General features: G+C 35.5%; 1 protein-coding gene across 1 annotated transcript; it reads right to left on the minus strand.

Annotated features, from left to right (window-relative positions):
* Positions 1 to 9,291: 9,291 nt before the first annotated feature.
* Positions 9,292 to 10,908, minus strand: LOC107462000 (coumaroyl-CoA:anthocyanidin 3-O-glucoside-6''-O-coumaroyltransferase 1-like). Its single transcript, XM_016080551.3, has one exon. The coding sequence runs from the start codon at positions 10,854 to 10,856 to the stop codon at positions 9,381 to 9,383; it is 1,476 nt and encodes a 491-aa protein (XP_015936037.1). The 5' UTR covers positions 10,857 to 10,908; the 3' UTR covers positions 9,292 to 9,380.
* Between the last annotated feature and the right edge of the window lie 3,120 nt (positions 10,909 to 14,028).

Genomic DNA, 14,028 nt, shown 5'->3' on the forward strand with positions numbered 1-14,028 from the left:
TAACAAAAAATTAAAAAAAATTATTTACTTAAATATTTAGTAAATCGAAACATAAACATTTTGCTACTTAATTAAGTTTATTAAAAATTGTTAACAACCTAAATTAATAACTAAATTAATAAACATATGATTAATAATAATTTAGATTAAAAAAAAACAAACGTTAACAAATATTTAATTAACAAATTTATTTTAAAATATGCATAACATCATATCCTAGCATAGTAGTATTTAAACTATTTTTAACTATATATTAATTTGCTTAATATATATTGCATACTACTTCTATAAAAGTATTCTAAGTATGACAACATATTTATAATTTAATATAAACATAAAATGAAAAACAACACCAACTTCAAAATCGGTTGTTCCTACAATGTGTCAAGTCGCATTCAACCATTCAATCTGTTAATATCTGCACCGTGATTATCAGCGCGTGCCATATTCTTTACGTAATTTGAAAATATGATTAGAAAATGGTAAAAATAGAAGAAAAGGTCAATAAATAAAAGTGAAAAGTTCTTGACCAGGTCCATGGACGATATATCACATTATTTTATATCTTATGTCCTTATCTCATTTACACTGTTAATGAGATAAGAGATCTGACGCATTTTGATCAAAATGCTACAAATGGTTTATTTTAAAAATAAAATATTATTTTATTTATTAAAAAAAATTCGTGATGTGAACGGAGTGATAGTGTGAGAAAAATGACAATAAGGTTTGTGAAATATATTATATATGTATATCAAACATTTTTGTAATTTTTCATTTACATGTATTAAATGAGTATTTTTATTAGGGATGTTTAAATTTAAACCGATTTAAATTAAATTATTAATCCAATTCAATCTAAATCGAAAATTGATTAAAATCTCACTAATTTAAATTTGATTGGAATCTATTTTTTGTAAACCGCTAGATCGGATCGGATTTCAGATCTACTTTTTATAATCTATCCAATCTAATATAAACCGCATATATGTGCTATAATATTATTATTTTATTATTATATTTATAATTATATTCATAACATGTTTAATTTGTTATATATTTTTATATTATTCATGTATTATTATTTAATAATTATTTTTGTTTTCAAAATATAATTTATTTATTTATTTTAATTAACCTATAACTTTATTTCTATTATTATGTTATCGTTGGTTTTTTAAGATATTGTTGAGACTTGTTATATCATTGTTGGTTATTTAAAATTTGATATTAAAACTTATTATATATATTTAATTTTTTTAATTTACAAAACCACAAATTTAATTCAATCCAAATTGCACCATAAATAAAGTTAATATTCAAATTTCAAATCGAATGAGTTTTTGACTCAAAACTGATTCAAACTGCGTCATAAACACCCCTAATTTCTACCTAGTCCTGCACTCCGGCCCATTTATTTAAAGGATACCCATCTTCCGCCTTGTGGGAAAAAAAATTGGCCCTCACACTTATCACTGGTGAATAAATTTTCGCAGATTGTCTGCCCTACTAAAAAAGATTATCATTCTCACAGAAATTATTTTCTTTGTGGATGCACTGGTAGTGTATTGGCTAAATATTGGCCAAGGAGGGAAATTGCCGATGGGTGGAGCTCCGCCTCAACACGCCGGGGGCGTGGTGGCTGAGTAGGAGACCCACGTCCTTTACCACGCCAGGGGCGTGCTGACTCACCACGCAGGGGGCATGGTGCCTGGAGACCTGTGAAGCGCAGCAGAGTTTTGCGCGGAGTTCCAATGCTGCTGCTGCACCACGCGTGGGCGTGTTGCAGGCCTGCCTGCATGCAGGGGACAGCCCCCATCCTGGGAACCAGTGCCAGTGTTGAACCTTCATGTATATATGCACTCTTCGTGCTCTTCTTCTCCCATTTCATCACACACTGAAGCCAAAAAAAGAGAGAAGGAAAGAAAGCAGTGTGTCCGTGCAAGTGTATAGGCACTAGTGAGGAGAGTGTAATGAGTAGTAGTTATACGGTGAAAGAAAAAAATTATTAGTTTAAGAGATTAAAAAAATGGTACGTAATTATATGTCGCCCGAAAAACATATTATCAACTATTTGGATCATCCTATTTATGTAAGTTGGTATATTTTAATTTTTTTCTGTATTTAAAATTTATTTTTTATGTATTTATATTTTTTAATGTATATGTATTTTGTAATGAGAATATTATTTTGTGTATTTTATAAAGATTTTAGTAATATAATAATAATTTTTATGAAATAAACGTTAATAATAATAATAATAATAATAATAATATGTAATTTTTTAATATTTTTTTAACTTTTGTTGTTATGAATATATTCAAGAATAAAAAAATATTTTGAATTTTTTAACATAAATATGCGTATATTAATAAATAAATAATATTATAATAAATTAAATATATAAAATGTATAAAATATATTTAATAAGTAAATATTATAATAAATAAGAAATTTAAATTTTTAATAAATAAATAAATAGATAAGCTATGTTAAATATTTTAATAAATAAGATATTAAAATAAATATGTGAATGTTTATTAAAATATTTATAAGGATTATTATTTAATTAATGTAACATATATCTTTGTTGATACAGCCTAATAGGAATTTGTTGGTGCGTAAACTGGATCTGCCACAGACGTGAAATCCGATGGTGGAGAACTACTTACGCGCCACCGGATTCTACCACGTCTTTAGAATTGGAGTCATAAGAGAATTTCACCCCATGTTAGCTGCTCTGGTTGAAAGGTGGAGGTCTGAGACCCACACCTTTGTATTGTCGATCGGTGAGGTTACATTGACATTAGAGGATGTCGCTCATATATTTGGCCTACCCATTGATGGAGAGCCTGTCAGTGGATGGACAGATAGTAGTAGCGACTTCGTTCAAAGTCAGGGCATAGCGATATTCGGTCGTGAGCCATCAGTCAGTCATAATGCGAAGTCCTATATAAAGCTGGGTTGGGTTCGACGTATTAGAGACGCAGAGCTGTTGGACACTGAGGAGTCCATCAGGCGATACGTCAGATGTCAGATCTTCTATTTGTTAGGGTCGACTTTATTCACGGACAAGTCGATCGCATATGCCCATGCGAAATATCTACCATTGCTTCGCGATTTCGAGCGGATCCATACTTATAGTTGGGGGGTCAGTATGTCTGGCACATCTTTACAGAGCACTATGCCGTGCATCACGATATGATACAAAGGAGATGGATGGCCCTCTGAATCTGTTGTTTGTTTGGGCATGGGAGCGAATGCCGTGTCTTGCTCCCGTACCGAGACAAACGCTTTCACCGGCCGAGATACCAGTTGCCAGCAGGTAATAAGTCTTATTTTAGTTATGTGTTATATTCATGATGCATGTTTGACATATGATGAGTTATTTAAATTTTTTCAATTAACAATGTTTCAGATGGAGTCATTCATAACGGACCACAGCGTGGTCATCGAAGACAGTAAAGACATTCAGGCATGATATAGACTACATGTAGGAGGTAAATAGTTATAGTTCTTCTTATTCGTTTTTTCAACCATTATTGTTAGGGTTCTAATATACCAATAATACTGTGGCAGTTTGAGTGGTGGCCGTATGACGGGTTGATCATCCCCGATGACTTGCATCCTCATCTTGAGGTGTGTGACATATTTGCTCCGTTGTTGTCGTTCGAGTGTGTCGAGTGGCACTGATAAGGAAAAAACAACAACAACGATAGATAAATGGGGTTTTTTTCCTACTAAACCTCTAAGAAACCTGTTGTTAGCAGCCTAGGTCACTGGAAGGGTTTTCCCTACTAGACCTTCAAAGAACCTGTCCTTGACAACCTAGATCAGAAGGATGAAAATTGAACCATTCAATTTTTTCCATGCAACCAGCGAAGCAAATCACTCACCTTACTTAATCACACAATAAAAATGTGCTTAAAAGCAACTGAAATTTATTCATCAGAGTTATTCCAAATTGTCTCACCAAAGGTGTTTAAATAGACCGCTAACAAATTAACTAAAAAATAAGATAACTAATTTAAATCAAATTTGATCTTATTGGATTAGATCAGATTTGATTTAAATTTTAACATTCTAATGATAACACTAAGCAAATCGGAAGTAAATCAAATCTTCCAACAAACTCTAACAGCAAAACAAATTAAAATAAATTATTAAAAAAATTAAAAATAATAATAATTTATGCCTCCCACAGAATTTGAAAAGTATTATTGGGCTTCTTGCTGTCCTGACTTAGCCCAATGGGCCTTATGAATTGTTGTCCTTTCAGCACCACTGTTTTTGAGACGGACTCTTGGTCTTCTTGATGTCCAAGACTGGCATGGCACAATTCTTCTAGAATTCAGATCCTTGAATATGGCAAGATTATCATTCCGTCCCTTAGCTCTAAGATGACGAAAATGTCCTCCTGACCACGTATCAGGCACCCTGCGGATCGAGTGATGCGTCAGTTTGGATATGTACAACCTCCTCCGGGGGTACTAAGGGATATTCCAGTTGACCAGCATTGCATTGTTCTACGCGGAGTGCAGCTTCATGAATGGACAGTTTTGCATGGGCCATGGATAGTGGAGTAGGCCAACAGGCGACACAGCTTACTGCGGGACCTGCACCCCCTTCCGACCTGGGATTTTTTACCAACGGTTGAGTACTGGGATTGGTACATGCACTCTTACGGACATCTTTTCAGATTGACGGGGTACGTTTCTCATCATCAACAGCCACCTGCCCCTCAGCCACCTCAGCATGCAGTGTTTGAGCCGTTTCCTTATTATATACTACAGCCACCGGCCTACAGTCATGGTAGCCATCACACTCAGGGCAGCCACCACTCTCAGCAGTCTCAACACAGCCACCACTCTCAGCAGTCCCAACACAGCCACCACTCTCAGCATCATGATCCCATACTTACCATTTCCTCTGGTCATGATTGGTTTGACTTCTCCAGCGACGGACACGGAGATCAGTAACTACAGCATTGGACCGACGCTGATTTGGGTGGCTAGTCAGATTTTAGTGGTATCCCTTCACCGTCAGTGCCTGCTGATCCACGTAGGGCATCAGAAGATATGGGCCATGGTTTGCGGGGTCGTACTTCCGACCACACGTCAGAGAGTGCGTCATGTGATAATGATTTTGTCCAGCGTCAGCGGGCATACACAGTTGTTGACACATTCAACCCCAGTCCATCCGCTCCAGTAGAGGCAGGCGGGTCGGCCACTCCGACAGAGATAGCTGGGTCGGCCGCTCTGACAGAGGCAGGCGGGTCAGCCGCTCTTACAGAGTCAGGCGGTTCGGGAGCTCCGGGGGTGGATGACTTAGTTCGAGGTCACCCATATGACCTACGGACTGAGCGAAATCCACCTGATAGGTATACTCCATCGCGGTTAGGTCCGGGCATTATGCGTAAGGGACTACACTGGTTCATTGGAAAGAAGTGAGCTTCAGTTTAGGTTTTTTTGATCTTATTTTCAGAATTAACTTAATGTAAATCGTGTTTAATGTTTGTTTTGTTAACTTATGTAATCAGTTAATGACAATATTAAGCGACCATTATAATATCAATGGATAGACTTCAATTGAAAAATACAAACACGTCTAATTTCAAAAGCATGGACTAACAAAATGCAAATTAAAAAATACAAACATGACAATATTAAACTACAAACCAGCACCACTCGATCCAGCACGCTAAGGACACCTACTCCGACTATGACCCTGAGCACCACAGAGACGGCATATCCGAGGACCACGCATGTCGCATGAGTCCATTTCATTCAAGTATCGGGTCAGTTTGGGCCTGCCTTTAGACGTTCGCCTCAGTGCGGGATTAGCGACCAATGTGGGTCCCTCATAAGCAAGCAATGTCTCGGGATCACCTAATGGTGTGAACTCAAACCTGTATACTTTACGAACCTCCGTCATCTTGTACACATCATGCACATACAACTGCCAATCGAGACGCTGGTTAGCACAGCAAGCAATAATATGGCGACATGGTATTCATTCAACCTGAAAGTGCCCACAGTCACACGTCCGTCGCGCAAGATCAACAACTAACACCTTTCCAGTAGTCATTTCGCGAACCTCAAACACCTCATTTCGTCTATCAAAGCGGTGCACAACTATATTCCCAGCCTGTTGCATACTTGCTTCTATCCGCTGTTGCGCAAATGTGGAGTACGTATATCCAGCACGCTTGCGTTCGTGAGTCTCGGCACTCTTCCGCGTAAAAAATTAATTTAACATATAACATGTTGCTCGGACCAGCGCCAACAAATGTAGATTACGCACACCCTTCAACACTGAGTTAATGCACTCGACAAGGTTTGTTGTCATATGGACCCATCGATGTCCCTCGTCGAATACCAATACCCAATGTCTGAGTCCAATGGCATCGCACCACCTGGCATATGCCTCGCCTCGCTCTTCCAACCTCTTATAGTTGATATTATACTCCTCCACCGTTCTTGAATACCCTATGTTGACAACAAGCTTTTGCAAGTGAGGGACTTTGAATTTCCTTAAGAAGTTACTGCCGATGTGTCTTATACAAAACATCTACCATGCTCTTGGAGGTTGCCAGTCGCCATCGAAACAATTTACTGCTGCTCGTATTGACTCATGTCGGTCTGAGATCATACCCACGCCGTCTTTTCTAACAACATACATTTGCAGATTTCTGAGAAAGAAGTGCCACACATCAGCTATCTCCCCTTCCACCAAGGCAAAGGCGTTAGGCACAATGTTCTGGTTCCCATCTTGTGCAACAGCGACTAGAAATGTACCTTTGTATTTTCCGTATAGGTGTGTGTCGTCAACCTGAACCAGGGGCTTGCAATGCCTGAATGTCCTAATGCATGGATTGAAACTCCAAAATACACGATGAAGTATTTTTACACCTTGTGCCTCTTCATTTTCGTTGTACAGTGGTCGTGTTTCTATTTAGACAACTGAACCAGGCATCTTCTGCACCATGACCGAGAGCTACCATGGCAAGGCTTGGTAAGAATCCTCCCAACCACCAAAAATGTTGGCTATGGACTTCTGCTTTGCCAACCAAGCCTTTCGGTAACTGATGGTATAGTTGAATCTTGACTGGACTTCTGCAATTATAGATTTCACCAATGGCCTTATAGCCTCAGTAACTGTATCTGAGTCCAACTTGGAATGATCTTGTGAAATCGTTCCGATCGTGCACGTGTGCCTACCGTTGTATCTTTGTATCTTCCAACAACCTTTTTTCCGTATCAAGCTAGCTCGGATAAGCCAGTCACATCCACGCCTATACATCTTGCATTTTGCATAGAACGTTTGTGGCTCAGACTCATACACCTCATAGTCAACTCCTTTAGCAATAGTGAAACTTCTAATTGCTGCAACGATCGACTTTCTAGAACTGTATTTCATTCCAATCCGGAACTCCCCGTCCTCAGCATCGGCAACGCCTATGTCAACAAAATTAAAAAATAGTAAAAAAATTTAAAGTTAAAATTTAAATACATATCTTTACTAAAATTTTAAGAATATTCAGCTATTTTAATTTTCAGCGATTCGGTTAGACTGGTTTATCGAGTTTGACCGGTTTTTATCTGTTCATTTCCGGTTTGACCGATTCATACCGGTTCGTTTTCTTATTCGGTTTAATTACCGGATCGGACCGGTTTAATATTTGGTTCACCGGTTTTCTGATTGAACCGACGGGTCTGGTCTGGTCCGGTTATGACAACACTGTTTATTGCTCAATCGAACGTATAAACTAACAAAAACTTATTATTTAGTCACCACGTACCTATGTTTGTATATTTCGAAAACTCGGGGGCATGCATGGCCTCGAGATCCAACTCATGCATAAAAGGTGGAACGTCCATCGGTTGACTGCTCGGCGGACGAACCACTACATTCTCTGCTGCTGCCTCAACTCCCACATCACCATCCTCATCTTTGTCGCCGGCCTCATAAGTGGCTTCGAAGTCCTCTTCGCTGTCACTATTCATTCCTTCGTACACTGCACCTCTATCATCATGTATATCTATATAATTCTGAATCGCCACTGCCTCTACAGTTTCAAACTCAACGTACACCTCAATCTGTGGGTGTCACATCTGAGTCTACCGGTGAATTTGAAACATGTTCTGTATACTCGCTTCATCAGTGATCGGCATGGCATCAAATTGTATTAGACCACTAAAAATTACAATCAGATTTCGGTACAGAATTCTGCTCACTCTCATTAACGTACTGTTCTCCATGCTTTTACAGAGGTCGTTCTGCAGCTCCATTCACGTCATCGTGCATGGAACCACAAATGAAAATGGATTCTGGGACACAAACCTCACTCCCTCATGAGTATTATGTATTATCTCACCATTGCTATACACCACCAAGTTTGCGGTGCCCTCCATTGCACTAACAATAGCCTCAAAAAATACTCAAAACACACTCAAATCTTCTTCAGCATGCAAATACTATCGAACTCTGCCTTATATAGAGAGGTGCACTTAACACGTCCCCCACGTGCTGTCTGCCTCAGCCAATCACGCTTTGACACGTGTCAGAACGCCCCCCGCGTGCTCATTCAGCACGTCCCCCACGTGCTGCATACGTGGACCAATGCATGTTCGCCACATCAGCACGCCCCCCACGTGCTGACTCATCACGCCCCCCACGTACTAACTCATCACGCCCCCTGCGTGCTTCCCCGTCTGAGCCATCCAGGTTTTGCCACGTCAACACGCTCCCTGCGTGCTGACTAAGCACACCCCCTGCGTGCTGCCTTGTTGGCACAACCTCATCCAGCCACGTCGCTTCCACGCTTCCCACGTGATTTAGGCAACACGCCCCCTGCGTGTTGCACTACCATCTGACACGTCTACATACCTACAATACACACAGTATACCCATTTTCAGTCAATACACTAAAATTTTTTCCATATCTAAATTAATGAGCTTATTACTGATATTTATTTCAACATTTTTTCCCTCCTCAATTTAACTTGTACATCTTGTGCGGTTTTGTGTATGTTAAAAAAGTTGCTTCGTGGTAATTAAAGTAGAAAATAATAGTTCACAAAAAACAATAATTTTTCTTTTGATAAAAAATCCCTAAAACTTATATAAGGATACTGAAAAAACTAACACACGCATATATTAGCAATCATTAATTCAATTTTTATGAATTGATTGAATTTTTATTTAATAAGCAAATTAAAAACAGCAGTAGGGATTTGATGACAACAAATATGATTACGAAATCTTAATAATCATCCAGCATTAATCTATATCATCAGCAATGCATGTCATCAACACAATAACACACACACATTATGGCATGCACAACAACAATAATTCTTATTACTAAACCTACTATTTCAGTTATTCATGAGGATTTGAAGCCCTTGTTTAAGAACATGAACAAATCTTTGATAATGGACCCTCTTTAACACCAATCCAACCTCAACCCCTCCCTCCACGTGTCCACTTTCAGCAAGAGATATAGCCTTTGATGAATGCACCATTTCAACTTTCTTAGGCCTTCCAAATCCAAAGTCAGTCTCATACACACCCAACTTGTGCGAAGCCATCACATGAAACGCACTATTCCCCAACACAAACAACTTCATGAACAATGCCTTCCAATTTTCCGCACCCCGAAACGGCGAACTCTTCATGTCGTTTATACCCTTTTCTATTACCTTAACCGCATTCACAAAACCCTCTTCTCCTTTAAGTTCCATCCTCTTAAGCTTTGTTTGGCACTGTGTTATGCAATTCCCAAAGTAAGTAATTGGAATTGGATATCCGAGTAGATTGTTATTCCTACAATCAGCTGGAAAATGAAAATGCTCTTCTTTTTCTTCTTCTTCTCCTCCTTCATTGTTATCGTCATGTCTTGTAGTTTTAATTAAACTACTCCATACAAAACCACATATCACCATAAAGGTTGATAGATATTGCGGCGCTTTGTATCCGTTGCTTTTCTTCAATTTGTTCATCGCAAACCTTTTCATTGCTTCAATGCCTTCTCTACCAAACACAATTGTTGTTTTAACATAGTCCTCTTCCAATATTGATTCACCATTTTGACTTTGAGCTACGAGTTTGTCCTTCCATAAAGTCCTCTCGTTAAAATAGTCTTTCAACAAAACGGCCTCGAGCTCATCAGGATCCTTCAATATTTCCCTATCAAAACAGGGTAGTAATGAATAGTGCTTCTTTAAGAGTGTTGAGTCAATAATTTCTTCCAAATTTATTATTCCACAAAGAGAAGACCAAAATTTCATAAAATGGCCACAACACCTATCGTCAATCACGTGACAATAGGTGATGGCGATGCAGAGGCCACGGTTTGGAAAAACCGTGACCTGCAAGGCCACAAGTGGTGACACAATCGTGTCATCACTCTTGTCATATGTGGCCTTGTCCATCAATGTTGGAACCAAGTGATCCAAATCTTTGACACTTTTGGGGTCATTGCTTGAAATATGATCGAAATTCAAAGACGACTCGATGATGGTGAAGGTGACGGTGTCTTCATTGGTACATTGAATGAAGGGCTTGTGGGGTGGTGGAGGACATAGGAGGTTCCCGGCTAGAGGGAAGAAACGTTGTAGAGTAAGAGACAGAGAGAGTTTGAGGGTTGGGAGGGTATTTTGGTAAAAATGGTTGGTGGAAAAAGGGAAGTTATAGAAAAATTGGCGTCTAACGTAAATTGGACCTGTAAAAGGTAGGTCAAGGAATGTAAGGGGGAGGGATTTGATTTTTGGATCATCATTATCATGGTATGCTTTTGGAAGACCAACTTGTGTTTGTTCCACAAGCTTATGCTTGCTATGATGATTTTCCATTTTTCTTTTGGTGCAACTTTGTTAGTTAAAATTGATAGGTGATGATGAGATAGCTATTATTGGAACTTGTGGAAATTAGCAGAGAGGGTGTATGTACTTATATACTGGCTGATCATATCAATTTCCTGTTCAAAATTGAAGCTAAAAAGTTTGTGGAAAGTACACGATTTGCCCCTAAATGGAGAAAAAACATAATGACTCCAAAGTGTTTCAATTGTCGTATGATGTAGCTAGTGTAGTGGATGACTTATTCGAAAATATATGGACTAGATATTAACTTTTATTTAGAGATAGAGAAATAATTATTTAGGTATTTTTTTTATTAGTTTAAATATTTATTTTAAAAAATAGTATCATGATATGACATCAAAATTTTTTATAATTGAAAAGTTTAGAATTCTATCATTGTTGAACCAAAATAAAAAAAAACAACATAAAACAAAAAAAAGAGAAAAAAAAAAACTTATGTCACATTCACGTAAATTCAAAAAAAATCGTGCATAAAAAAATATATTAGAGATATAATTATTTATATATATCTTTTTAACAATTTAAATTTTTTTAAAAAAAATTTCATCACANAATCCAACAATAATATATTTTATATTATATTTTAAAATATTAACAGTTAATTAATATATTTTTTCTTATATTTTAAATATTGATATTAGTTGATGGTCAAAAACAATAAATTCTAATAATTCTATAGTATTTCTCAAAAATATGTGCCGTATAGTTATTGTTATAAAAAGAAGAAAAAATTTGCAATCCCGTTGAATACTCCGATCCATTTTGCTTAGCTTTGTGGAAAATGAAAATCAACTCTTAGCAATTTCCCCTCACTTTCTTTCGAAAACACTATTTGTTTATTTGTGATATGACCGAGTTGTTACTCAGAAATCAATTTTGAAGGAATTATATATATTGTTGAATGTTGACTGTATAACTATATATCCAAGTGTATGCTCTTATTTATTTTTTATAATGGGACATCAGTGTCGCAAGTTATCTTTAATACTGTGCAGCTATGTGTGTACGATAAAAATGTGTCTATCAACATGTGTATCACACTTTTTTTTAATATGAGAATGAATTTTCTCTATTTTTTTTTCAATTGAGGGTATTTTCCAGTTTGATAAGCGAAATTTAAATTTTTGATACTTATTTAAGCAGATGAATAAGTTAATTATTTAACTAATTCAAATTAGTTGACCTAAATCTAACTTTATTTGTATTTTATCAGTGCCCCTTTAAAGCACGTTTGGTAACGATTGCAAAGATCAATTTTATAAGATCAGTTTTTTGTGTTTTTTATTCTTGGCCTCAAACTCAATAATATATTAATTAGGGGGTTCCACTGAAATTAACTATTATCCACGTGAAGTTGCTAGGAAAAGTTATCAAAGGTAACGATATGTAGTAACTGAGTTACGTCATCAAGCTTATCGCTATTGAGGTAACGTATTAAGTAATTAATTTTGAGTTAATATTTAAATTATTCCCTGCATCAATTTAGTCTTCAAAAATTTAATTTATTTAATGTGATCTTTCACTTAACCTTTGTTGTTTATATTGGTCTCTACCTTAATAACATATTGAGATAAATTGACAATTATCATGTTAGACTTTTAAATGATTACAAAATTTTTAAAATTTTAATTTTAATTTCACTTAAAAATTTTAAAAGCTCTTTAACACTACAAGAAATAAGGGATTTACCTACAAAAAAAATTGTAGCTAAACTCTAAGATAACCATAGCAATTATACATTGGCCACGAAAGAATATTTGTGGCTAATCGGAGGATTGCATTTTTAATTTGCCATGATTTTAGCGTTATTAGTCACAATTTTAAACATTGTGGAGACCTTTAAAGAGCCACAATTTGTATATCATTATCTACGCATAATGCCGTGGCTAAATAAGAATAATTAAATCAAAAAATATAATTTTACTACACTTTATCCGTAGCTAATTTGTGCAAGTCGAGTTTTTCAGCCACATTTTTTTGTGTGGCTAATGTTAGGTTACTTAATCACACTATTTTTTCGTGGCTAACTCACTATATTTTTCACATACAATCCAAGACTAATTTGTGCTAATTTACTCTAATTGAACAATTTTATTAAATTAAAATTATATTTATATATATTACATTAATAACAAAAAAAAATTTCATCAATTAAATGTTAAGCATATTTTTGGATAAACTAAACACTTTATCACTGTATTTTAATAACAAAAAATTTTAATTCACATTTAATAACTATTAAAAAATCCAACGTAACAAACGTTAGTTTATTTTAGTATGTTGTTAACGGTTTTAGAACAAAAATACGGCCAAAAACTGAGCGAGTCATGAATATAAAATTAAAAAATCCAATTAAATAAATTAAAATTTTAGAGATCACGTTGAAATGAAAAAGTATACATATAGTAATAGAGAAATGTTAGATTAGAGGGCTACCTGAATTATTGTTATTGTCTTTATTTTTAGTCATTAATCTAATATTTTTAATTTAGTAATTTAATAATATATTAATAATTAATTAATAATTAAAAGATAATAAATTTTAATGAGCTTCAAGCATTTTTCATAATAATATTTACACGTAATGGATATAATATCGAACATGGAAGAATTCTTCGTATTAGAGGAAAATATACGAAAATAAAAAAATAAATATAAAAGAAATAGGAAATAATTAATTTCATAAAAATAAAATTCTAGAGAAGAAATTATACTAGTGACTAATTTTTTACATGATTGATTACATTATTGTTATTTCTGTTTATAATATATTCTATTACTAATGAGAATTATCTAATTAAGTTATTGTGTCTACTTTTCTACTTTATATTACATTATTTTTAAAGACAATCTTACTATTATGGTTGTGAAAAAATTTTCAATGAACATTTTAATTACAATCAATAGGAGAATACTTTATCCTAAAATAATATTTTTATTTTACTTTCAAAAAATAAAAAATTATCACCAAAAATCCATTGATAAAATTTAAGTTCATCAACCCCCCAAAAAGAAAAACTTATTTGATGCATAAATCTTAAGTTGGTTCACTACTAGACATTACTAAATTACCGAGAGAAGCTCCGACAGCTATTTTAGCGACGGAGGTTATCGATGACCAAGCCGTGGAAAAATCTAGAAG

The sequence above is a fragment of the Arachis duranensis genome, chromosome 8 (genome assembly GCF_000817695.3).
Source record: "Arachis duranensis cultivar V14167 chromosome 8, aradu.V14167.gnm2.J7QH, whole genome shotgun sequence".
In the NCBI taxonomy this organism is placed as follows: Eukaryota; Viridiplantae; Streptophyta; class Magnoliopsida; order Fabales; family Fabaceae; genus Arachis; species Arachis duranensis.

Excerpts from the sequence above, each read along its gene's own strand:
- LOC107462000 (XM_016080551.3), bottom strand. The coding sequence starts at position 10,856 with ATGGAAAATCATCATAGCAAGCATAAGCTTGTGGAACAAACACAAGTT.